Here is a 24238-nt window from a genome sequence, read left to right on the forward strand (position 1 = left end):
TAGAGAAGGAAATGGCAAACCACTCCAGTATCTTTGCCAAGAAAATCCTATGGACAAAGTCCATGGGGTCATGAAGAGTCGGACATGACTGAACAACTACAACATATGTGTCTTTATTGTATACAGCGTGTATATATCTCATATATATTGTGCATATATGTATGTATGCCTCTTCAAGAAGTTTCTGAGAGCAAAGTATTTCATTCGTAGGCTTAGAAGTAGTTGCTTTAACACTAACAGCTGAGGGGAGGTTCTCTTTTTATTACCACTTCTCTTGAAAAAATAGTGATTGTTATTTTGTAGGTTAACTTCTATTAACAAAGAGGAAATTCGTGGTGACACCTACTCAGGATTCGATTTCCCACTTGTTTGTTCCCGGAGGCACGCACTTACTGTAATTAGACAGTTCGCCTCGTACTGGAATAATACACTACAAAGGATGTCTCTCAAACCTCGGGAGTCTGGCCTTGAAATGGATTCTAAGCAGTTCCCCTAGAGGGCGCACGGCATACAGTTTTTCAACAGGCAAGGAGACTCCGCACTCTCCCAGGTTCCATAAAAGGGGAGGAGGCGGATCAGTTTCTTTCTCTCATTGAGAAAGAACAGGATTGGAAGACGCGGCATATAAAGCCAAGCAGAAAGCGTGAAACAAAGCATTCTGATCGGAATTGGATTGGGGAGGCGAGGTGTGGAATCCGGGATATAAAACTTGTTTTAAGGGGAGTAACCAACCTTTTCCACTCCACAACGCCTGTGAGCTTCAAGGGTTCTCTGGCTACCCTCTTCATTTATAATTTTTATTTTTTTTGCAAAGATTTCTGTACATTTTTCTCTTAAAAGAACATTTCTTTTCCAAGAGAAAATAAGGCAAGATCAATGAAGGAGAGAAGAGCCAGTCAGAAATTAAACAGTAAATCTATGATGGATCCTAATCAGAACGTGAAATGCAAAATAGTGGTAGTTGGAGACAGCCAGTGTGGGAAAACGGCGCTGCTTCATGTGTTTGCTAAGGATTGCTTCCCCGAGGTACGTCTACCTTTCCTTGCCAGTGTCCGGGAGGGAGTCAAAGCTGCTAGAGATTAGTGGGGATTTTTTATTTGATTGCTTTACTGTCCTAACCTTCTTAGTTTCCCCTCTCCTTCACCCGTTCTTGTAAGATCCCTTGAAAGGAGAAAGGAGTAGGGAAGAAGGCACTGGGGCTGGAAGAAGCCTGCCGATTAATCTCCTTGCCGTTAAAACTTGTCTTTCATCTGGAAAGAAGATGTTAGGGTTAGGGTGGTGTGATATGGGAGTGATTTTTTAATGGGGGGGAGGGTCAGTCTGGGGGGGTTTTTGAGGGGGGAGGTGATGTTAGGGAGAGATTTGGTTCCTCGTGTTTGGTGCCTGTTGGGTTGCGTGCGTTTTTTTTTTAAAGGGGGAAGGGAATTTTGTTGGTACCATGCCTTTTAAGATAACCCTGTTTTGTTGTATTTTGTTTTTTTTTTCCTTCTTGATCTATTTCCCTGTTTCTTTCCTTGTATTCTCCGTGTGATTCCTTCAGAATTACGTCCCTACAGTATTTGAAAATTACACGGCCAGTTTTGAAATTGACACACAAAGGATAGAGCTGAGCCTGTGGGACACTTCGGGTAAGAAAAGAAACCTGTATTCAGACCGGGGCTTGTTTCTTTATCTGAGGGACTGGGGTGCTGGGGAGTAGGGAATGCTGGATTTGAGATTAGGCGACTTTTGTGGTAGAAGCTGGGCCAATGCCATGGACCCCTGAGGTCAGCGCGCCCTCTGGCATTCCCCCCAATTCCCCCCCGCCCAAAGCTACAGTGCCTCCTTTAAGTTTTTCCTCCTCGAGTAATCCCCGCGTTCCGGTCGAGATGAATTCAATTCAGCAACAAATGCCTTTTATTTCTTTGTGGGGAGGAAGATATAAGGCGGGGGGAGGGGAGAGGAGGAAGAGCCGGGACCTAAGACCGAGTGCTGAAAGGAGAAATTGGAAAGAAATGATTGTGGGCTTTTAACTATCCATGAAGTAACCCAGGCACTCTCGGACCAGCACATGGAAATGGGCTAAAATCTCTAATCCTAAGGCTTGGTGATCCAACTTGGGGCGATTCTGCTAAGATCATTGGCCCGCTTCTCCCACACACCTAAGGACGGGGGGGGGGGGGGCGTCATTGAACCTGCAGTGACAAACAGCGAGTTCCCACTCTGTACTATACCCAGTTATGAACCTGGGAACACCTTCTCTATGCAACTTGATGGCTTTCTAGGAGGATGAGAGGGAAAACCGGGGAAGGATGGTGGTGGGAGGAGGAGGAAAATCCCCAAATAGGCGCGGTTACGTGCGGAATCCTAACCTACCAGAAAGTAACATGAGCGTAAGCAATCTCTGGTATTCGTGACGATGACAGGAAAGTATGTGCAGGCGGTTGTACAACAGCGAGGTGCCGGGAACGGAGTAGTGGGGGGAGGGAGAGAGAAAACTCCGAGCTGGAGGGTTTCCCTCCTTTTAGGGGCTGCTTTGCAACCTGGAATGAGGGGTAGAGCATGAGGCCCACTCCAGAACTCTAGACTAGGAGATGATATATACAGATAAAATAATCCCTGCCTGCGCTGTGTGTGTTATCTTTACGTTCTGTTTGAATTATTGGGATGAGTCTTTTTAAAGGGGATAATTTAGTTCAGAACCCAGGTGCTACTTTCTCACCTCCCCACCCTCTTGTCATGGCTTTTAAAGTGGGGAGGGTAAATAACCAAGTTTTGGGGGCAGTTCGCGAATGGGGAGAAGAAAAAGGATGGAAAGGACTTGGATGTGACGGGGAGGTGTCTCCTGGAGTTGGGGGGGCACAGTGGTGGGTGATTGGTGGCAATCTGGAGGCGGCTTAGCCTGAGACTTGAGCACTGTCCCCTTGCCACCCTCTGGGAGCACTCCGAGTGTTAAAGTCTCCCAGTACCTTTGCGAAGAGAACCTGCACCGCGCGCCTGAGCTAGGCTCTGGGTTTAAAAGAAAGCTGCGGACGCTTTGAGATGGGAGCTAGCGGGGGTGGAGGCCAGGGAGCAGGAAGAAATTGAACCAAGTGAAGATCTGGGAGGTCGGGAACGAAACTGAGCTGCCACGAGGATCGGGCAGGGTGGGAAGCTGAAGTGAAGACTTAACTAGGAGACAAGTGCGGGCATGTCGGATCTGCCCATGAGGGCTATTTGTAGGTGCTGCCCTGAGGAGTAGGCGGAGGAGACTCTGCTTATTTTTGCTGGTAGCGGTCTAGCTGTAGACCTTCTCTGGCAGTGTGGTCAGCCCTGATCTTCAGTGTGAACCAGAATACTGAGGGCAAGAAAAGGACAGAGAAAGGGGCTGGCAGAGGCTTCCTGCAGTGATAAAGCCCGCGCATGCACAGTGGGGGAGAGAAGGCAAAGTCTAGTCCCCTTTCCCTAAAAGCCTCTCTCAGCTGCAGTCCGTGCCAGACTCCGCTTTTGCTACAATCAATCCCAGCCCAGATGGGCAGCTTTTCACTTTCCACTTGGAGAGCCAGCCGCTTCCCAACTCCTTTCCATGTGCTGAGGGGGCCGGCAGAGGGAGGGAGGGGTTGAGACCACACTGTGCCTTCTTTCTCCCTGGGGATTCCACTCTCCTCTGGGTTACATAGTGAGAAAGCAGCAAGAGAAGTAGTGCTTTTCAGGTCATTAAGAGACGGGTATTTTTCTTTATTTTTCTTTTTGTCATGTCTAACATCCTCTCTCAGAATTCCCTTCCTGGCTTTTAACCCAGAAGTCCTGTTCTTGTCTTCTGAGGTTCTATGACCCCATGAAAATCAGAAATAGTGGATAGAGCTGGCCTGGGGCCAGGAAGGCTATGATTTAGGACCTGCTTCTGATACATCCTTAACTTCTCTGGGCTTCATGCAGCTCATGTAAGAGTCCAAGTTGCAGAAAAGGAGCCTATCTGAATTAGAAAATTTCTTTACGGAAAGTCACCTATACCAATGAAATGTTCCGATCTCCGTGAACTTAGCCATGTCTAGTGTGTAGGAAAACCAATTCGATGAATGACAATTAGCCTTGACAGACACATTCACTTCTAACCCCCATAGAATGCTAGTGTTAGAAAGGACTTTAGAGGTCACATTATTCAGAGTTTTAGAGTTGAAAAAGAAGGAATCTTATGATGTTAATTATAATATGACTGACTTTTACACAGTACTTTGAGAATATACTGTCAGATAAAGTAATCCTGCCAGATAGGCACTTACAGATATAATCTTCATTTTAAAGATAAAGAAACTGAGTCTTAGAGTAGTTAAGTACCTTCTTCATAGTCACACAGCTGTTAGGAGTCAGAAGTAGGATTTGAACTAAGATTTCTGACTCTAAAGTTACACTAACAAGGATGCACTATTTTCCAAGATCTCATGGAGCTTTACCAAAAAAAAATTTTTGTCTGTTTGCTTTTCTCTTCTATTTATACTCCTAAACAAAGTGTCCAAGTGCTACTATAACAGATATCTCCGACCTCCACATTTTTACAGATTAGGAAACATGCTCAGGGAAGAGGAGTCACCACTCAAATTTCATATTCAATAAGTGGCCCAGCAAGGACTGGTAGTTGGGTGTTTTTGTTTCAGGTCCAATGCTTTATCCTGGGCAAACTGATTTGAGTAGTACCCATTATTATGCTCCCTTCCCCCTTTGTTCCAAGGTCACTAAAGGCAATAAACTGACAAAGAATAAGAAAGCAGTGGGAAGGTAGTTTGCAAGGCACACGTGTTGGCCAGGGATCTTTCTTCATTAGGACAATTGTTTGGCTTCAGCTTTTAGATTTTGTGGGTCACCTCTCAGGGCTGAAAGTTCTAGCCTTAAAAGTCATCAGTGTGCATTGAGCCAGATTAAGGGAATTTTGAGAGTGCAACTAGCTGGATTTCTTAGAAGAGGGAAAGAGGTACAAGAATCACTGCTGTTTCTTTTGGATCTACTGTAAAATCAAAGGGGTTTTTGCTTCTCTATTTCCAAAGATAAAGAAGGAAAGAAGTAGATTTATTTCCTGGGTTTAAGGAAGACACATATTTTGTGGGCAGTCTTTATATTACTTCACTTGTGAAGATTAATATAATTTAGATGTGAAAATTTCAGAATGCCACATTTTAGACTTTTGACAAACATGCAAATTTTATGAATGTTGATATTTATTTATGCATAGAGTCACTAAGCAGATTAGATTTCCCTGGTGTTTATTGCTGCTCAGAAGCTGAATAATCAGTGCACAAAGAAACTACATTAGGTTGGCAACTTTATAAACATTGCCTTTCATTAAATTAAAGATAATCACCTGGAATGAGATCTGTATTTTTATTCAATGAAGCACAAAGCTCTTGTGTGTTTAGCTTCCACATCAACTGAGATGAAGAAAATATCTTTTTAGGAGTTAGTAATGGAATTTTAGGTGGAATTTAGATCTATAGGAAAAAAAACAGTATTCACAAGGGGAAAATATGAAAATGAATGAAAAGTTATTTAATGACAAAGTCACCAAGCTGTGCTGCAATTCTTTAGAGTAGGCTATCCCACAAAACAAGTTTGTCATTCATAGGTAGAATGAACACTGTTAATGGTTCATTGCACTCAACCTGGAATCATTGCATCAGCAAGCAGTCATATGAAGTAACTTTACTATTTTGTACTTCCTTTCAGGCTTTTCACAACAAATGTTTGAACAGGATTATTTTGTGACAAATGTTTGACATTTTCTTACCCACCAAGATCATTTGTTTGTTTCAGGTTATAAAAATAATTGCACATCTTTGGTGCCACTGGATTATAATTGCTGATTACCAACTGTTGTCAACTGAGTTTAAAAAAAAAGCAAGCTAGATCTCTGAATGCCTAAAAGTTAGATTTGGTTATTTTAAAACTTTTCAAAATTAGCTCTGTAGACCACTCAGCTGTTCTTTTTTCTTTTCCCCCCAGCCATGCACAAATACTATTTGGAAATAGGGGGAGAGAATCTGAAATGAGAAAGAAAAGGTGGAAATGTAGGGTGTCTGGATTATTTTTTGTGTCAGAAAGGAGTCATTAGGTCTGACCCGATCAGGGAGAAGGGAGTAAAACTCTCACTGTTTTGAGGTTTATGAAATATAATGGATTTCACTTAGAGTATTGAACTTGAAATAATTCCATTTTTATTTGTGAGCCCTGAAAAAAAACCAGTCCTATATCAATTTGCATTGTTTTAGCCAGGGCTGTCCAGTGGATCCATTTCCAATGGTAAGAAGAAAGTTGTTTTCTAACTGAATTTACCATAAGAGATAATTTACCAGTCAGTGTGTAGTATCCTCAAAGAGCAAATACAACAGATGAGCAGAACCTACTCGAAAGACTGACTGACCCATGGTTCCATGGAAACAAAACAAAGCATTTTAGCAGGAGTTCTTGAAATGCATGGTACTCAGGTTTTTAGTGTACAATATTTCTTTTTCACTGGTGGTAGAGAGAGCCACCTTATAATAGTTGATCCACAACCTAAATAATTTCCAAGTTTAATTAAGTTTCTATAGGCATGGGTTTGTGTTTTAAATATGAATCTGCTTTGTACAGCAGGGAAAGCATTGGCTTTGGAACCAGAAATCCCATTAAATTTAACTGTGTCTTGGCCCTGTCACTTTAGTAGCTGGGTAACTTTGGGTAAATCACATCCTCCAATATCCTCTTTTCTGCCCTATAAAATGGGATTGTTAATCCTTGTACAGGGTTGTTTTAAGGATCCAGTTGGCACTACAGAACATGCTTTATAACTATTACTAATATAAGTTGCTTATTATACTTCTTTTGTGGAGTCAAGTTAGACAAGAGTTTAGCATACATTTTCCGATAAACATTTCACATTTGCTACAGTGAGCTAATGTTCTAAATGCCTACTGACATAAAATAGTCATTAGAAGATCACCAGATAACTGTGTTTCTAAGAAACTTATACCAATAATATTGCCTATTAATTACGTTATTTTCTGTAGTCCTTAATAACAGTTTTTAACCTAGCAAAAATACATTTTGGTAAGGAAGGAAGATAATTTTAAATGAAAATTATGTGTGACTACTAGGGAACCTCCAGGTCATTATCTTTTTTAAATCCTTCAAAATGTTCATGTGACACAAGCTTTATTTAGCCTGTGGATGCTTAAGCTAACAATTATTGCGTATTTTCTGAAAATTATTAGCGTTTTAAAAAGCATTCTTTAAAGGTCTACAAGAGGCAGTTAGGCAATTAAGTATATTTTTTCCATTTTATTTAAGGAAAATATTCTTTAAAAAATACATGCCTGTTGGTTTATAGCCACCATTTGTAGTTTGTGCTTCAAATTTGAAGTATGGACTTTGTGACAAGCACTCTAATGAAATATTTCTCAACAGGGCCAGAAATGTTACAGCAGTGCTGGGGATTAGCATATAATTAAATCCAGAAAAGCCTTAGAGGCTTCAAAACAAATTAACTTTATTGTGATTTGAACATATATGCACAATGTGTGAAACATCTGGACAAAAACGTAGCAGCGATTACCAAATCAACCAATATTTATTGACAGATACTATGTGCAGGGCTCTTGTGTGAGGCATTATGGAAGATAGGAAAGTGTAAGTTGCAGTCCCTTTCATAAGTGAATGGAAAGTTAAATAATACATATGAGGAATGTTTCGGGCACTCTTAGATTAATCGCTATTGAATGATAAAGACATGAATGTGCCGAGTTCAGAGCAGAAAAGGATTACTTTGGATCTGAGTATAAAAAGATCTCATGTGGGAAAAAGGATTGAGCTGGCCCTGAAGAATGGGTAGGATTTGACGTGGTAGGTTGATAGGATTTTGAGCCAGAGTAATCCAAACAGACTCTTCAAATAAGGAGACTGAGAGCCAGAGACATATCCAGTGTCACTGTAAATCAATAGCAGAGCCAGGACTTGAACCCGAGTCCCTGGTCTTCAGATCTAGGGAAATTTCCACTATATCATGATAAACATTGATCCCAATTTTCTCCTCGTGAAAACCTTCTAAAAGCATACCAATATGTAAGAATGTTTTATTTGAAATATATGGACTAAGCTACCTTCAGGAGCAGCACAAAGCATGCTAGTAATACTTTTGCATGTTATTGTCATCACAGTATAATATCTAAGTATTTCCAGTCATATGAAAACCAAAATACTTACTACACTTAAAAGAATGTTTCTGCATTGCATTTATAATAATATATAAATCCAAGTTGAAAGAGACTCCTCCTCCCCCATTCTACTGATAAAGAAACTGAGTTTGTAGAAAGGATGACTTTTCAAAAGTCCATGGAACTAGAACCAAGATCTTCAAGCTCTCAATCCAGTGCTTATCCCAAGATAGAAGAATTATTTCAGAAGCTTCTCTCCCCTCTGTTTTTGTTTATTTGTTCATTCATGTCTGACTCCATCTAGAGTTTTCTTGGCAAAGATACTAGAGTGATTTGCCATTTCCTTTCCAGCTCATTTTACAGATGAGGCAGGTTTAAGGGACTTGTCCAGGGTCACACAACTAGTAAGTATCTGAGGCTGGATTTGAACAAAGGTCTGTCTGACTCTGGGCTCAGCAGCCACTGTACCACCTAGCTGTTCCTTCTTTATTTACAAGTAGATAAATGTCTTAAAAAGAGACTTTGGTGTTCTCTCCCCTAGACATGTTAAAAATCACTGCCCCTTTTCTGTACTTCTGCTTGGGCATTATTTTCACTAAAATAAAATAATCTTGAGAGCAAGGTTAGTTTTCTGGCAGTGGGAATATGAAAGGGAAAGCATGTTTCAGGTAGTGGCAAAGAAGTATGAGAGTTTATTGTATTAAATACTAGGTGTAAAATTAAAGGTACAAGCCTGGGAAAGAACTAGATGTGTCCAAAGGTAGGTAATGGTATGTGGAGCCTTAACCCCAAGATCAAACTTGACCTAAGGGCTTGGGTTTGCTATACTTGGGCCCATAAGTGAGCTAGGTTGAAACAGGACAGATGAGTTTCCACAGATTGATAGCACTTGGCTTCCCAATAAGACCTACTAACAGATGCATCAGACCACATAAGAGGGTTTCCCCATTGAATCTATTGGTTAGCCAGGAAAGTTCAATTACACTTGCCAGTCTGCACCTGTCTCTAGAGACTCAGATTTTTTTCAGATTCATTTTTAACCCCACTTAGAACTGCATCCTTTCCTATCTATTTGTAGCAGTTGCATGTTAAAAAAAGGTATCCAGATTGGCCATATTGATTCTGCTTAAATTAACCAGATGTTTGTTCATTAATCCAGTTATTTTGCATGTAGATGTGACACCAAGGACCAATAGCTACCCAGATTAGTTCATGGCTGTTTAGTGGTCTATGTAAAATGAAACAGTTATCCAAAAGCCAGTTGTAATGCCCTTCAGATGCCTCTGTTGCTGCCACTGATTGGTAACTTTATTCACAGTCCCTATAGCATAAGCAGTTCTTCTATTGGAATAATTTGTAAATGTCCTCAAGGTGCTCTGGTCAATGAGATGAATATATTACTTAGGCAGTGTGGGGAAGTTGGGCTTTACTGTAAATTCTCAAGAGGCCCTGGGGATGGATAGCCAGGTTCTTGAAAGCCATTCACTTCTCAAACTAGACTTCAAAGTGATCTACTAAAAATTATACTGAGTAGAAGAAGTCCGAGGCTGCTTCCTCATTAACGTGATGAGTTTTTCTTATTCTTATTATGATGATACAGCTTCATCTCCTATATAGATGACAGTTTTGTTAGGAATCTCATTAGCCAAATTAGATTAAGATTTTATAAATTTTTGTACTTTAAATAAAGCTACAAAATTCTATAAGAACACATCTTTTGTGTTCCCTAGAAATAATAGCGTTCAGCCCATTTTATGGTGTTATACTAGTCTCCAAATTCTTTAAAAGGAAATCTGTACATAATTTCTATCAATCTGGTTTTATGGGCGAAAATGAACAAAAATTCTTTATGGAGAAAGCTTTAATGGGTATTGTGTATTTGCTTTCTTTCCTTCTTGGCACTTTTTCAAAAGTGTAGACCAGCTTGGTGGGGCTGAGGGGAAGGCATTGAACAGAGCCATATCCAAAAGTTCTGGGTAGACTTAATGCACATTCTTAAGATTCCTGATAATTTGAGGCTTTCATCTAGATTAGTGATGGCATGATGAAACGGTATCTTATAACAGGTCAAATCACACAGTCACACATGTTAGCTGTTAACTCAGTACAATCTAATACAAATGCTTTCTTGCTAGTTAGCCCAAACTGAAATATATGTGTCCTACTTTTAGTTTGCTTTAAATTCCTTAAAGTAGTAAGAAAACTACCTACTTTAAGACCCATATTATAATAGAAATACTGAATTAGACCATTCAGTAACAACCTTTTTTAAAGTTTCAAAATGTTTGTAAGTGGATCTAAACAGGCTCCCTTTTGGGCTGGAATCTGTGTATATATACATTTAATTATGGACATATATGGTCTGTTCTGTCTTTGAGAAGCTGTGACTTAAGCAGACAGGTATGTGTCTGAAGAATTAGTTTCAGGGTGAGGCACTTTGTGACTATTCTTGGGTTGGAAATTTTGCTCTCACCCAGAATTAATGATCTTAAAGACAAAGATGGGCAGACATGAACTTTCAAAAGGCGTTTTCTGCTTTGCCACTTGTATGTGCCAAGTTCCAAGCATTATAACTCAGTTGACCTGTGGGGAAAAAAAAGTGCTACTATACCTGTCACCCCCAGGCAAATTCTTCAGTTTTTTTAAAATATATACTTATTTATTTTGAGGGTTTACTTATCCATTTAGTATTTTGATTTTCTTGGGAGGGGATTCCCTTTCAAAGACTCTTACATGTTAGGATGAAAGAGTTATAAGAATGAGATTTAATTAAAAATTCAGTGTCACTCTTAAGAGAAATGATAGGATGAAAAAGCTGAACTTTTCATTCACATGAAAGCAAATAATGGAAAAGGGGCAAATAGAACCTCACAGGACATTTGCAGCCCAAGACAGACACTTGAGATGATAAAAATGGACTTTATTTCTTTCTCAAGTGTTTAGGAAACAGAACCCATGAGTCATGGTGAATTTTTTAGCATTCTTTCTGCTGCTGCCTTCTGCTCTAAATTTATACTAGATCCTTTTAAAAGGCAACATAAAAATCTTTCCAAAAAATCCCTCCCCCCCCCATATGGGACTTGACATTGGTGGTGAGGTTCCTTCTCCCCCCCCCCCCCCCCCCACTGAGGGGCAGTTCTTTCAACAGATTATCCTCTGATACCTAGTTTGGTAAGGTTCTCTCTTCCAGATGTTACTTCTCACTTCGCGAGGGAATTCCTGGAATTCTTAGCTTTTCTTTGCACTGTGAGTTATCTAACAAGTGTTTAGTGATTAAAGCATGCAGTCTCACAACATTTTTGCTTTCTTTGTGTACCAGCATCAACTTTCAAGGGAAATTCTAAGACTGACCTTAAAAATGATGAAAACTCTGAGAGAACATAAGATGAAACTTTGCCACGGGGTTTCTAAGGGAGCTTAGTTAGCTAAATGGATTTTGTGGGTTCCCTTGGTTTTCTAGATTTCCTTACCTCTAGTTGTTGTTATTAGGCATGGCTATATCATGCATATATATCTCCTTTTTTTCATATACATCTCTTAATATGAAGAAGTGCAGAAGTAGGAGTGAGGGCATTCTATAATTTGTGCTATGTTTTACTAAGAAAGAAACACGTTTTCTTAGTGCAAGAAAATAGGGTTGCATCCTAATTTCATCTAGGTTCACTTCAGATAAGTTCACTGCTTCCCTGAAAAAAAAGTTCTTTGTTTTTGTTGAACACTGTTACAGGGTTTTTTATGAAAGATCTGAATTCAGATTCCACCACACACACTTAACACGTTGTGTGAACATGGGCATTTGAACACAGCTAAGTATGAGCAGTGAACCTGTAACAAAGTGACGAGAGAACTCAACTTTTCTAGTTCTTAAGACAGGAGGGATGGGGAGAGGAAAATGCTTTAAGCACACAAAGGGATAAGGCTTTTCCCAAAGCAGCATTTTGCACAGCATCATAGATGTAGAGCTGGTAACACCTTCATATTACAAATGAAGAATTGTGGCTAAAGAAAGAAATGTGACTTTCCCAAAGGTGCGATGGGAACCCAGCTCTTTCTAGATCCAGTACTCTTTCTTGTGTAGCACTGACTTAATACTAAAGTAGGGATTGATGTCTAGTGAAGAATTTTTTTTTTCTTTGGTGGGGGAAGAGGGTAAGGAAAGCATAGAGTTGTAATAGTTTTAATAGCCCAGAGTTCTTGAGTTAGGAAGAATTCACAGAGATCCTGCCCTTTCAGGTGAAAGCTAAAGCTAGAGAGATGACTGGCTTTTTAAATAATAGTTCCAAGAAAGAGAATCCAATAGATTTTAAAAGGAATTACAGAATTTTCTTGGTAGGCTGTTCTAAAAGCTAACTATGTGTGGTTGGGAAGGTCTCTAAGAGTTTCATTAAACTTCTGACTTTGGGGAATGTCTTAAGAGAAAGAATTATGTGTGTTATGGACGAAGGAGATGTTGATAATGATTTTGAAAATTTAGATTTCTGCTACAAAATTTGAAATTATATTGCAGAGCAATTAGCAAATAATTATAATGGGAGTATTGTAAAACTTAGCTCTTAAACCTAGAAATAGGAAAAGTAGAAAGACTTAGAGAAAATTTGAGCCTGAGAGTCAAAATGAAGAAATGGATAGGAATGCCACAAGCATTAGGGGCCTGATATTATTGGCCCAGCCAGAACCTATTAACTTCCTACTCAAAACTTTCTAAATTACTGTATCATTACATTATTAGAATAATTATCACTCCCAATCATGAGGTTAATAGGTATATGACTAACCCCTAGTTTAAGAGCTGGTCTCATTCTTAGATGCAGTCTGTAAAGGAGCCCTTATGAGTAGGCCCCTCACCCCTTTGACCTTCAGGAGATTGATTTTTATGTATACATGGGCAAAGACAAAGCATCTCCCAGCTGTCCACCCATTAGGTTAGGTCGTTCATTCCTGACTGGAAAGTCAAGCAGCTGTAAACTGTGCAAGCCGCTGGCCTGATCTATCTTCACTTGTTCACACTCTTGTTCTTTATCTTTGGCACATTCCTTTTCCTCTTGCTTCACAGGCACACAGTTTGGCCCTACGTTATCTCAGTGAAACAAATGGAATAGCTGAATTTTTCCATGTAACCCCTCAATTCAGCAGATTTATATACAGAAAGTCTTCAGATAGCAGAAGCCCTTAATAATTTCCAGGTTGGCAGTATGATGCCACGTTTAGTTCTAGGAGAGACCTGGGTTTCAATCCTGCCTCTGATCTATCACTTTGTTGCCTTTGCCCTTTTCTGTAAAATGGGGGTAAGAATATTTGTGCTGTCTACTTCACAAGTTTGGTATGATAAATTAGAAATGTATGTAAAAAGTGCTTTGGGGGGAAAAAAGCTTTCAACTTTGTTTAATGACAACTGTTAAGTAGAATCAACCCTTGATTATTAAGTAGAATCAAATTTACTTCGAAATTTATTTTTTAAATTGGCATTTCTAAAGATTGCAAAAAACACAACTCACCTTATTGTATTTTTCTCTTGACTTTGACTTACTTAGCTTTTGATTCATCAAGGGTAGATTGGGTGTTCTGTGCTTAAAAAGTAGTGTCAAAAGTACAGCTTGCCTTGAATCATTACAACGTGAGAAGCTTTGTGACTCTGAAAGCCAGAAACACCCATAATTTTGAATTTTCTTCTTATAGACTGCCACCAAATTCCTATATGCTAACAGTGAATTTTCAAACTCAGTACAATGATTTAAGATACATGTGCTTCTAAATCATCTGCATGTCAAAATTAACAAGTAGCAAATTAGAGAGTGTGGCATATTTAATTTTGCATTGAAAACAATTTCTTGTAATGTTCACCCTATAGAAATTAACGTTCTTTGGGTTCTTTAAGAATATATAAAAATAGCTTTTGAGGAGTATGAGTGTTCTCTAGTGGTTACAATAATAAGTTGTTGTTCTGGTGGTTACAGTAATAAGTTGTTAATTCAGAGTGTGGCATTTTCCTGGTGTTTCTAATACAGTATGATGGTATCACATACTTACCTCAATCAGCCTATGCTACTACTGCCTAAGACAGAATGCTGGGTGATATAGAGAGACCATTGGTCCTGTCCATCATGAAATTTGTCTTTTGCTTTTTCAAATTATAAGCATACCTTTAAAGGCTAAACTAAGGGTCCCTCCCAACTTACCCACAACTAAGCTTACTTATATACTTAAAGCTCTTTAACCTCTGCATCCTCTTGCCTTTTGGGTCCTGGAGAAGAATCTATATTCGTTCTCTATTGGCTTTCCCTTCGAGAAGCTTGTTTCATACTTCCCATCCACTAGGGGCAATAAGGAAGCCAGGTCATCCAAAACCTGTGCACATTTTTAGTATTAACCTCTTTTAGAGGCACAGAGGAAAGCACTGTAGTATAGTAGAAGATGTATAGTAAAAAGATAACTGGACTTAGTATTCAGAAGACCTGGATTTGAATGCTGGTTTTTTTGTCCTTCATTTCCAAATCTATAAAATGGGAATAATAAGAGTACTTACTTCACAGAGTTGTAAGGATCAAGCAGTAAGACAGTGCATATCAAATACTTTGCAAACCACAAAAAGACATATAAATGTGAGCTATTATTTTAGGTATCTGTCTTTTACTTTAAAGTTTTTAATACAGAGCTCTAGTCCCAACCGCTTTGACCTCTGATTTATAGTGCGATGGAAAGAGCAATGGAATTGGATTCAGGGAACCTAATTTCAAATCCTAAGGCTGACATTTTACTACTGCCTGTTTGATAATGAGAAAGTACCTCAACTTCATTGGCAGTCAATTTCTCATTGTAAAATTAGGAGTCTGGGTGAGGAGTTTGGACTAGATTACCTCTGAGTCCTTTTAGCTCTTAGTTTATCATTTTTTTTTATTATTTTAAAGGATTACATATATAAGAACCTATTTCTTTTAAATTTTAAAAAATGAATTATTGATACAATTTCTGTGTGTACGTGTGTATATATGTGTGTGTGACACCCATCCTAAACAGGATGCTGATGTGGGAGCCAGTATTAATGCTAATTTGGGAAATTGATGTTGGGTTGGAAGCAAATGTGATTGGACACTTTACATAAGCAAAGTAAATGTATGTCTCTGAAGAGATGTCTTAAGCTCTAAATTAAAACATCTTCCTTTTTCTATAGGATCTCCTTATTATGACAACGTCCGTCCCCTTTCCTATCCTGATTCGGATGCTGTATTGATCTGTTTTGACATCAGTAGACCAGAGACTCTTGACAGTGTCCTAAAAAAGGCAAGTATTTGAAAAATTTGAACACATTTCAGTGCCATGTGACCCATCAAAGAAATCTGACTAAAGAGTTAATACTAACAGAGGTTAATATCCAAGCTTGGACTTGGTAACTAGATTTTGTAGAGAATACTCCATTGGCTACACCAATACCATGAGCTTTCTTTAAAGGAGACTTGCCATGCACTAGTATTACAAATGTAGATAATCTCACTACTTCAGAAAATTCTTTCATAGGATTATAAAATAGCATGCATTTTTAAAATCTTAAAAAAAAAAACTTCGGTGGAAAGAAATACTAGTGGGGAAGCTAGGTGGCGCAGTGGATAGAGCACTGGCCCTGGATTCAGGATGACCTGAGTTCAAATCCGGCCTCAGACACATAACACTTATTAGCTGTATGACTCTGGGCAAGTCACTTAACCCCATTGCCTAGCCAAATATATAAAAAAAAGAAAGAAAGAAATACTAGTAAAGATAAGAATTCTTGTTGATTGTATGTAAGTTTGCTATTTTCTCCTTGGTTTTCAAGTATGTAAGTTGACCACATTCAGGCATCATAGTGCTTTGAGGAAAACCTTTATTGACAAAATCTGACACAACACTTTATCAGACAATTCATAACCCAAGGAGAAGATAATAGAAGAGACAAGTGTGATGAATTCTAGTATAAAAACGGATAAAATATAACATACCCAAAACCATCGATAATTTTGTAAGTAGTTTGGTACAATGAAAAAAATGCTGAATTTGGAGTCAGGGTACCTGAGTACAAAATCTCCTTTCTCATACCTATTATCTATGTGATGTTGGACAAAGCACTTAATTTGGGTGGGGAGTGGGGGGAGGGGCTGCCTCTCTTTTCTCATGTGTAAAGAGAGGTCTAGTTCTGTGATGTCAAGATCCTATGAATTTGGAAGCCCTAGTGAAGAGGTTGGGTTAAAATTAGCCCAGGTTATGGGTCTAGTTGGGACCCTATTAAGTCATCAGACTCCCAGTCCCAGAAGAAGCTAGTGATGAGGGGATAAAGTTACCCTCTATAGATGGAGAAGAGATTTCCAGCAGCCTCAGCCAGGATGGCCCATTCTCCCCAGCTGTTTTCCTGTGGGGAAATATTTGAGTATAGAAAGCATGGCCAAGCCTTTGTTCTCCCTTAGTTGACCTGAAAAGAATCAGTTATTTTCAGAAGCAACCAAGTAGGTGCTCCACCTAATTTATTTTCATTTTTTTTTAATTTATTTTTTGTTTTTTGGCGAGGCAGTTGAGGTTAAGTGACTTGCCCAGGGTCACACAGCTAGTAAGTGTCAAGCGTCTGAAGCTGGATTTGAACTCAGGTCCTCCTGACTCCAAGGCTGGAGCTCTATCTACTGTGCCACCTAATTTAGAACCTTTCTCTCTCAAATCTCCCTCATACACAATCTTCCAATCCCTGTTTTGTTTGATATTTGAAGTTCCTTTATCAATAATTCAACTACTATTTTTTTAAGTACCTACTATGTGCAGGCACCATGCTGGCTGCTGGAAAAACTTCCTACAATGAAAGATAATAAGAGGAGAGGCCTCTTTTTCAGTTAGAGATTAAAACAAATTAAAAAAAAAATAAGTGAATGAAGTTCAGTTAAAGTGTAACCAGTCAGTCTGCAGGCATACATGATTCTATCAGCAACTTTTCCTGTTGTTAGGGAAGAAGTGGCAAAGGAATGGAAGGCACTGGGTGTCTGAAATGGTAGCAGGGACTGCTACTGAATGGGGAAAAGAATGCAAAAAGGAAGAGACTGGGGACTGAGAAGATAAACCTTTCAGACATCAGGACTTTATCCCTAGGGGTAGTCCCTGTTTACTTTTGGCTTGGCCAAGACAAACAAACTGAGCGATGAGGTATTTTTGCCAAGCAGCTGCCAACGCAGACAGCTCTGCTCTGCATGATTTATGAAGGGTTTTGTTTTTTTTTTTTAAGTGACTAATCTTGTCACTATTGCAGTCCCTCACTGTGGTGTGGAGGTGACCCTGGGTTCCAGAAGTCTCTACACTCCGGGTGCCAGCTTTGACCTATCTCCTCAGGCTTGAAAATATAGTATAGCCTCTAAGATGAACTGTAGCTCTGTCACGGGGGGACCAGGCTAGCTAAGTTCTAAGAGGCTTATCACCAGAAGGCTGGCGGTTAATTTTTTTGGCCAAGGAACTCATGAAAACCATCTGCTAAGATGTGAAAGGGTTGCAGTTTGCCTCAGTTAACAAGGTATCCATGTGGATGAAATCATGTCCTTGAAGTATTGCCAAAAGAAGGAGCCCTAAATTCATAGATCAAGTTATATTAATTAAATTTAGAAAGGAGCCCTAAATTCATAGATCAAGTTATATTAATTAAATTTAGAAAGGAGCCCTAAATTCATAAACTCAGAGAACTGAAAGGAGACTTAAAACCCACTGAGACTAAGACTCCCATTTTGTAGAATGTCCAGAGAAGTTCATTTGCTTACGGTCACACAGAAAGTCAGAGTTGAAACTTAAAAACCAGGCTTATTGATTTCTTATTCATTGTTCTCAACACACCATAAGAGCTTCATTCCTAAGTGAATTTGTTCACTGAGGCCTCACTATGAAACATCGACTAAGAATGAGTAATTAGTTGGTCCCTCAAGCCTGGGACTATCTTAACAGCATCTGAGCCACCAAGATAGATGTCAGAGGTGAGAGATTGAGTTCTGTGACCTAGTTGATTCTGCAGTGCCTAAATCAACTCCTAGAAATTAGCTTATGGCCTAGGATGTACTGGTTCAGAATATTTGGAAATTTTGGCATCTGTAAGTACTCTTAATAGTCTTTTATCTTCCTGCTATACCTATCTGTAATTTGATAATTTAAAAAATTTTTAATGTCTGACAAATACCAACAATGTATCTCCCACAGTATGAACAGATAATGAATCATGGGGAGGGAGAACAGATAATAATATGTGCTAGCATTTTGTAATGTAATTATACCCACTGTCAAAAAACAAACAATTTGAAATCTGAGGATCTGAATTCCCATCTTAGCCCTGCCAATTCCTACCTTTGTAATGCTGGACAAATAGCTTGATCTCTCCCCTCTGTAAAATGGCCTCTGAGGTCCTTCTCAGCCCTAAATTCATAATGTTTAAAATAGTGTATCTAGACACTTAAGACAAATTCACTTCCTTATCCCAAACAAAACGTTTTTCTGTGAGCAAAGAAGAGAGACTAATTTGTGTCCTCTAAGTCTGCCAGCATGTTCCTAAAGTTCCAACCATCTCTTTTCCAGTGGAAAGGTGAAATCCAGGAGTTTTGTCCTAACACCAAGATGCTGCTGGTTGGCTGCAAGTCTGATCTTCGCACAGATGTTAGTACATTAGTTGAACTTTCAAATCACAGGCAAACACCAGTATCTTATGATCAGGTATGTATACTGTCCCTTTCATTATGAATGCTGGTTAAAAATAAAGAGCTGTCTGTCTCCCTATATGAATGCAAAGCTGCTAGGAGATGCGTCCCATTGACAGGCACCACCTCCAATCAAAATCAACTCGTTAGTCCAAAGTTTTGAAGGAGTGCTATGTCTTGAAGTAACTCTGTTATATGGACTCAAGTACATTAAGCCTTGGGGGCAACTAAATGGCACAGTGGATAGAGCGCCAGGCTGGGAATCACGAAACCCTGAGTTCAAACTTGGCCTCGGAAACCTTGTAGCTGTGTGACCCTGAGCAAGTCACTTCACCCCATTTGCCTCAGTTTCCTCATCTGTAAAATGTGCTAGAGAAGGAAATGGCAAACCGTTCCAGTATCTTTGCCAAGAAAACCCCAAATGGGATCAAGAAGAGTTAGATATGACTGAAAAACGACTGAACAACAACATATTAAACCCTCTTTTATCTTTTTGTCTTTTGACCTTGAGTAGATTTAAACACTACTCTTTTTAGAACCAAAGGATCATAGCTTTAGTGCTGGAAGCAATATTAGAAGCCATTGAGTCCCAAAGGTTCATTTTATAGATAAAGAAAGGAAGGCCGAGAGAGTTGTTTTTTTTTAAAGAGATTTGTCCGGGGTTACAAAGCTAGGAAGTGTCTGAGGCAGGATTTGAACTCCGGCCTTCCTGATCTCAAACTTAGTGCTCTATCCACTTTACCACCTAGGTTCCCATTTGCTCCAAAGCTATGCCTGTGTGTTAGTTCTAGTACTGCCTACTTAACTCAAAGTCTTAGAGGAAAGATTTTTTTCTCCCACTGTCTAAAAAAACATGACCTTGTTAAAAGACCAGGGTCCTTTTGCAATGAATTCCTAAGTGATTTAAGTGAACCTTTTAAACATGCATCTCATTATTTGTAATATACACACCATAGGGCAAATGCAGAAAAAATGAATTGTAATTCAAAGATGGCATACTACTTCATTCAATTTGCTAACTATCTGATATTGCATCACTGCATACATAAACAGTTACCTGTGTTCTTCCCCAGTTAAGTATCTCTGCAATTCTCACTGGGTGAGATCTGTGGATTTAAGATAACACCCCTTCAGACTCAATAATACCCTTTAAGAGAGTTAATCTTGCTTTATAGTCAGTGGCATAATAAACTACTAAAAAGGCCTTTGCTATTAAACTAGAGCACCCCATAAAAGACTGTTTTAGAGCATCATAATTTCCATAAACATTATCCCAGAGAGTGAGCTAGGAGAGGAAACCCAGGCACTAAAAAGATTTTGTTTTGAAGCATCTTGAATTTTACTTAGCGTTCACCACTATAATCACTCTGTGTTCCACTTGGACTTTATTTTCATGGAAGCAGATTGTGTTTCAGATTAGTGAAGCTGAGAACATTTGAATAAGCTGTCCTGGCCGCGTCTAGATGCTTGACATCTGTACACATTGGTGGGATTGCCTACCTTTAGAAACTACTTGTTTTGCATTTCAAAGCATGACTTTTTTTGGGGGGGGGCATGAGGCAATTGGGGTTAAATGACTTGCCCAGGGTCACACAGCTGGTAAATGTTATGTGTCTGAGGCCGAATTCAAGCTCAGATCCTCCGGACTCCAGGGTCAGTGCTTTATCCACCACACCACTTAGCTGCCTCCAAAAGCATGACTTTCAAAGAGTCAATGGAGACATATGTGAAGTCCCCTTAGTAGTATGTTCTTCCACATTGCGTTTTTGCCATTAAAAAATTAATGTCAGTCTCCACCTCCCACATCTATCTACCTGGCTGATTGTTCTCATTCCATCCATTTCAATAAAGAGGAGCTGGTCAGAATGAGGTGTCCTGATGTGGTAGAAAAGGTAAGTTGAGTCTTAGCCTGAATCCTGGCTCCACTAAAAACCATGACCTTGTATGACCTTTGGCAATTTACTAAACTGCTTTGTCTTTTCTTTCAACTATATAGTTGGGGGATTGGACTACATGATTTCTGAAGTTCTTGCTAGTTATAACAATTTATTAATCCAGGGGAAGTGAACAAAATAATGCCTTTGGTGGTCTCAGAATAGGGAGCAGGTCTCAGTTTCCAAAGTCAAATGGAAAATTTTGTTATGTGCTGGAATGATTCAGATCACCAAGTCTTCTTTAGTCAGGATTGTCCAGGCATTGTGAGGTAATGTGTCTTGCTCTGTTTTGCTGTGACCCCGGGAGACTTGCCACTGGTTCAGTAACTATTTGCTCTTGCTGTTGATAATGATGGTGAATCACTTCCTTAGTAGTGCCCTTGCTTCTTTGAATCACCTTAGACCAAGCACACTGGATAGCTTGGATTTAGTTGGCCTAATTCATTGAAGGCACAGCGCCCTAGTGTAGTGCTCAGTAAATACTGTTTGATTAGCTGGAAGGGAGAAAGGTCTCTGAATGCTGTTCCTAATGATTAGCCGAAGTCCTGGTTGCAAATATTCTTAAAAGCTGTAAAGAAGGTCAATTCCAGTTAGAATGATAATTTTTCCTAGGATATTTGACAAAAATTATTTCAATATGTTATAGAATGTTTGTGATCTTGCTATTTTATAGGCAGCAGAAGATGTTACCATGGCTTTTCCCAAAAGTCTTGCTGTTGACTGAAAAGTCCTCTTTTTTCTTCCCAGGGTGCAAACATGGCCAAACAAATCGGAGCAGCTACTTATATTGAATGCTCAGCCTTACAGTCGGAAAACAGTGTAAGAGACATTTTCCATGTTGCCACCTTGGCATGTGTAAATAAGACAAATAAAAATGTTAAGCGAAACAAATCACAAAGGGCAACAAAGCGGATTTCACATATGCCTGGCAGACCAGAACTGTCAACAGTTGCTACAGACTTACGAAAGGACAAAGCAAAGAGTTGCACTGTAATGTGAATGTGTTGGATTTCTGTAAGGAGGTACAAGAAAATCCAATGAGAAAAGGTGAAGATCGAATGGAGTACGCAGCCAAAGTGATATATGATGGAGGCTTAGCGACCATTTTAAAGGATATTCTTCATCTTTTGTGGGATACTGTACTTAAGGGTTCAGCATGTAGACCAAGTGATGGGAAGAGAAGACTTTGAAGAGCTTGAAAATGTGACTTGGAAGATAAGCCAAAAAAGGAGAGCTTCAATTGTTCTAGAAATAGATGAGGAGGGGAATGAGTACCTCCAAGAAGAAAAATCACACCCTGTCTGGTGCTTGCTTTTTTTTCTTAACAATCTATTCATGGCTATCTGCATTGATTTAATTTTTAAATGTTTTAATCTCCTTTTAAAAATATTAATACACCCTCCTCACTGGGGAACTGGCACTGTGACCTTAGAGTTTAGTTTTCCAGAGGATGTGATCTAATTTCCTCCCAGCTCATCATTAAAATGGAAATTATATCAAGACCCATGGGGTATCGAGAGGAAACGCTGTACGAGGCTTTGAAATGTTGCCTTCCTGAGATAGCTGAACAAGATAGTCGTGAAGAAAGCCTTTTGCATTTTTTCAAGGCCTGCAGACTAGCACGACAAGAGATGGAATAGACCAAGTAGAAAGAATCTGCCAGTTATTGTTCAGTCTTATATTTCTGTTCATCAATGTAATTGTCATTTGAAAAGTGGTAATACGCTGAGTTTTCTTTTTGTGCCCTTAGAAAATACATTGTAGGGTTGTGCCATCATAGATGAAACTGCAAAGTTATATAAAAACTTCTGTGAGTTGTGGTTATGGAAGGATCCATGGGGAAAAGAAATCTTAGATAGTTTTAACCAGGTTTTATATGGCGTGAAGGAATGATAGCAGAAAAGCACAGATTATAAGCAAAGTTTTTTGAATCTGAATGAGTACAACTTCAAATCAGCATGGCCGGTTGTTGAATTGGTACATGGATAATCTCCAGAATGGCCATATTTGATGATCCTTGAGTATTACTTATTTCATTTTCTTCCAATAGCATTCATAGGAGAAGGAGCCAGAAGTACAGTAGAGCTTTAAGGGCTCCCAAGTGGAAACTGGATATAGCATCAATTCTCTAAAACGAGCATGTACATATCTAGAGAGTGGGTGCTGAACTGGAGGTAGCCAGAGTCAGCCAAGTCCCTCTTTTGTGGACCGATTTCTTATGTCAGGTGAAGATAAATCAGCCTCTCAAACAGTTTGCAGATATTTTCTGACCAGTTCCTCTTAGAGCTTCTTTCAAAGAAGAAGGATAGACTTGACCAGTTCGTTATTGGCGCTTGTTGAAAACGAGCATTCTTTCCAATGATGATACTTCATTTTTGAAGTGTTAAAGCTGTGTTCCCATTAAAATGTGGCAGGATAGGAGATTAAGGTAATTACAACACTTGGTTCTATGTCTTACAAGCACTTTGTTTTGTCTCTGCAAGAAAATACCATTCCAGTCATTTCCCACAAAATACAGATGTTTTACTCACATAATATGCTTTGATTGATGCAGCATTATGCTTTGGGCAGTATTACAAAACTAGCTGGCAAGTGCTTTCTGTATTTAAATATTGTACAAAGAAAATAAGTTATAACTGTTATAAAACAGAACATTCATTACTTTTTTTAAATGTTGAAGTCACTTTGTATGTTTGTTTGGTTAATGTTCCTGCAGTATTTATTAAGATATCATTTTTTCTTTAAATAAAAAAGTAACCATGTTTTAGCTTAATTTTGTTGTGTCATTTTTATACTACTTAATAAAGATTTGACTGTACTCATGTGTGGATACATAAGTAACTAGAAATAGATGTATATATGTGTGTATACATACATACAATACATACATAACACATGCAAACTCTTGCCTAACTTCATTTCCTGGCCTCCTGTGCTTTGGGATTTTCTTGGCAGCAATAAGAGGTTTTTTTCCTTAAAAAATAAATACATAATGTAGATATATGGTGAAGCATAACTGAGGCATTAAATGTCTTGCTCAAAGAAAAAGACCAAGTTACTTAACCTTGGGAATAGTTTGTAACATTTTGGAAGCTACATCCTTTCTCAGAAAGGAAATGACTTAATCTTACGGCAAAGGTTCATTAATCAGGGCCAATTAGCCTTCACTTCACAGTCACAGGCTTTTTTCCCCAGCTCTAGCTGAAAATATGTGATCTTGGGCATGGTGGAGCTACACACTTATATCTCAACTACTAAACAAATAACAGCAGCTCTTTGGGTGTTAAAGACAGTATATTGTCTCACCAGAGTAGGAAATTGCTACCCAAAGATACACCAAGTGGTCTAAAAGAGTTACGACAATTTTAACACCCAGGAAAGAACTTAAGCCCGTAGTGAATGGTTAGTTAAAGGGTTAATTTTCTGGTTGAAGAGGATGACAACTACACCTTTAAGATCCAGTGGTTTACACATGTAAGGATGATACCAT

At 39.0% G+C, this 24238-nt stretch overlaps 1 protein-coding gene across 1 annotated transcript; it reads left to right on the top strand.

Annotated features, from left to right (window-relative positions):
* Positions 1–615: 615 nt before the first annotated feature.
* On the top strand, positions 616–23521 carry RND3 (Rho family GTPase 3). Its single transcript, XM_020970356.2, has 5 exons — positions 616–1026; positions 1541–1628; positions 15307–15416; positions 18696–18830; positions 21496–23521. The coding sequence occupies exons 1-5, from the start codon at positions 877–879 to the stop codon at positions 21745–21747; spliced, it is 735 nt and encodes a 244-aa protein (XP_020826015.1). The 5' UTR covers positions 616–876; the 3' UTR covers positions 21748–23521.
* The last annotated feature ends 717 nt before the right edge of the window (positions 23522–24238 follow it).

This window comes from Phascolarctos cinereus, unplaced genomic scaffold (assembly GCF_003287225.1).
Source record: "Phascolarctos cinereus isolate Bilbo 61053 unplaced genomic scaffold, phaCin_HiC Scaffold_726;HRSCAF=1367, whole genome shotgun sequence".
NCBI classification, from domain to species: Eukaryota; Metazoa; Chordata; class Mammalia; order Diprotodontia; family Phascolarctidae; genus Phascolarctos; species Phascolarctos cinereus.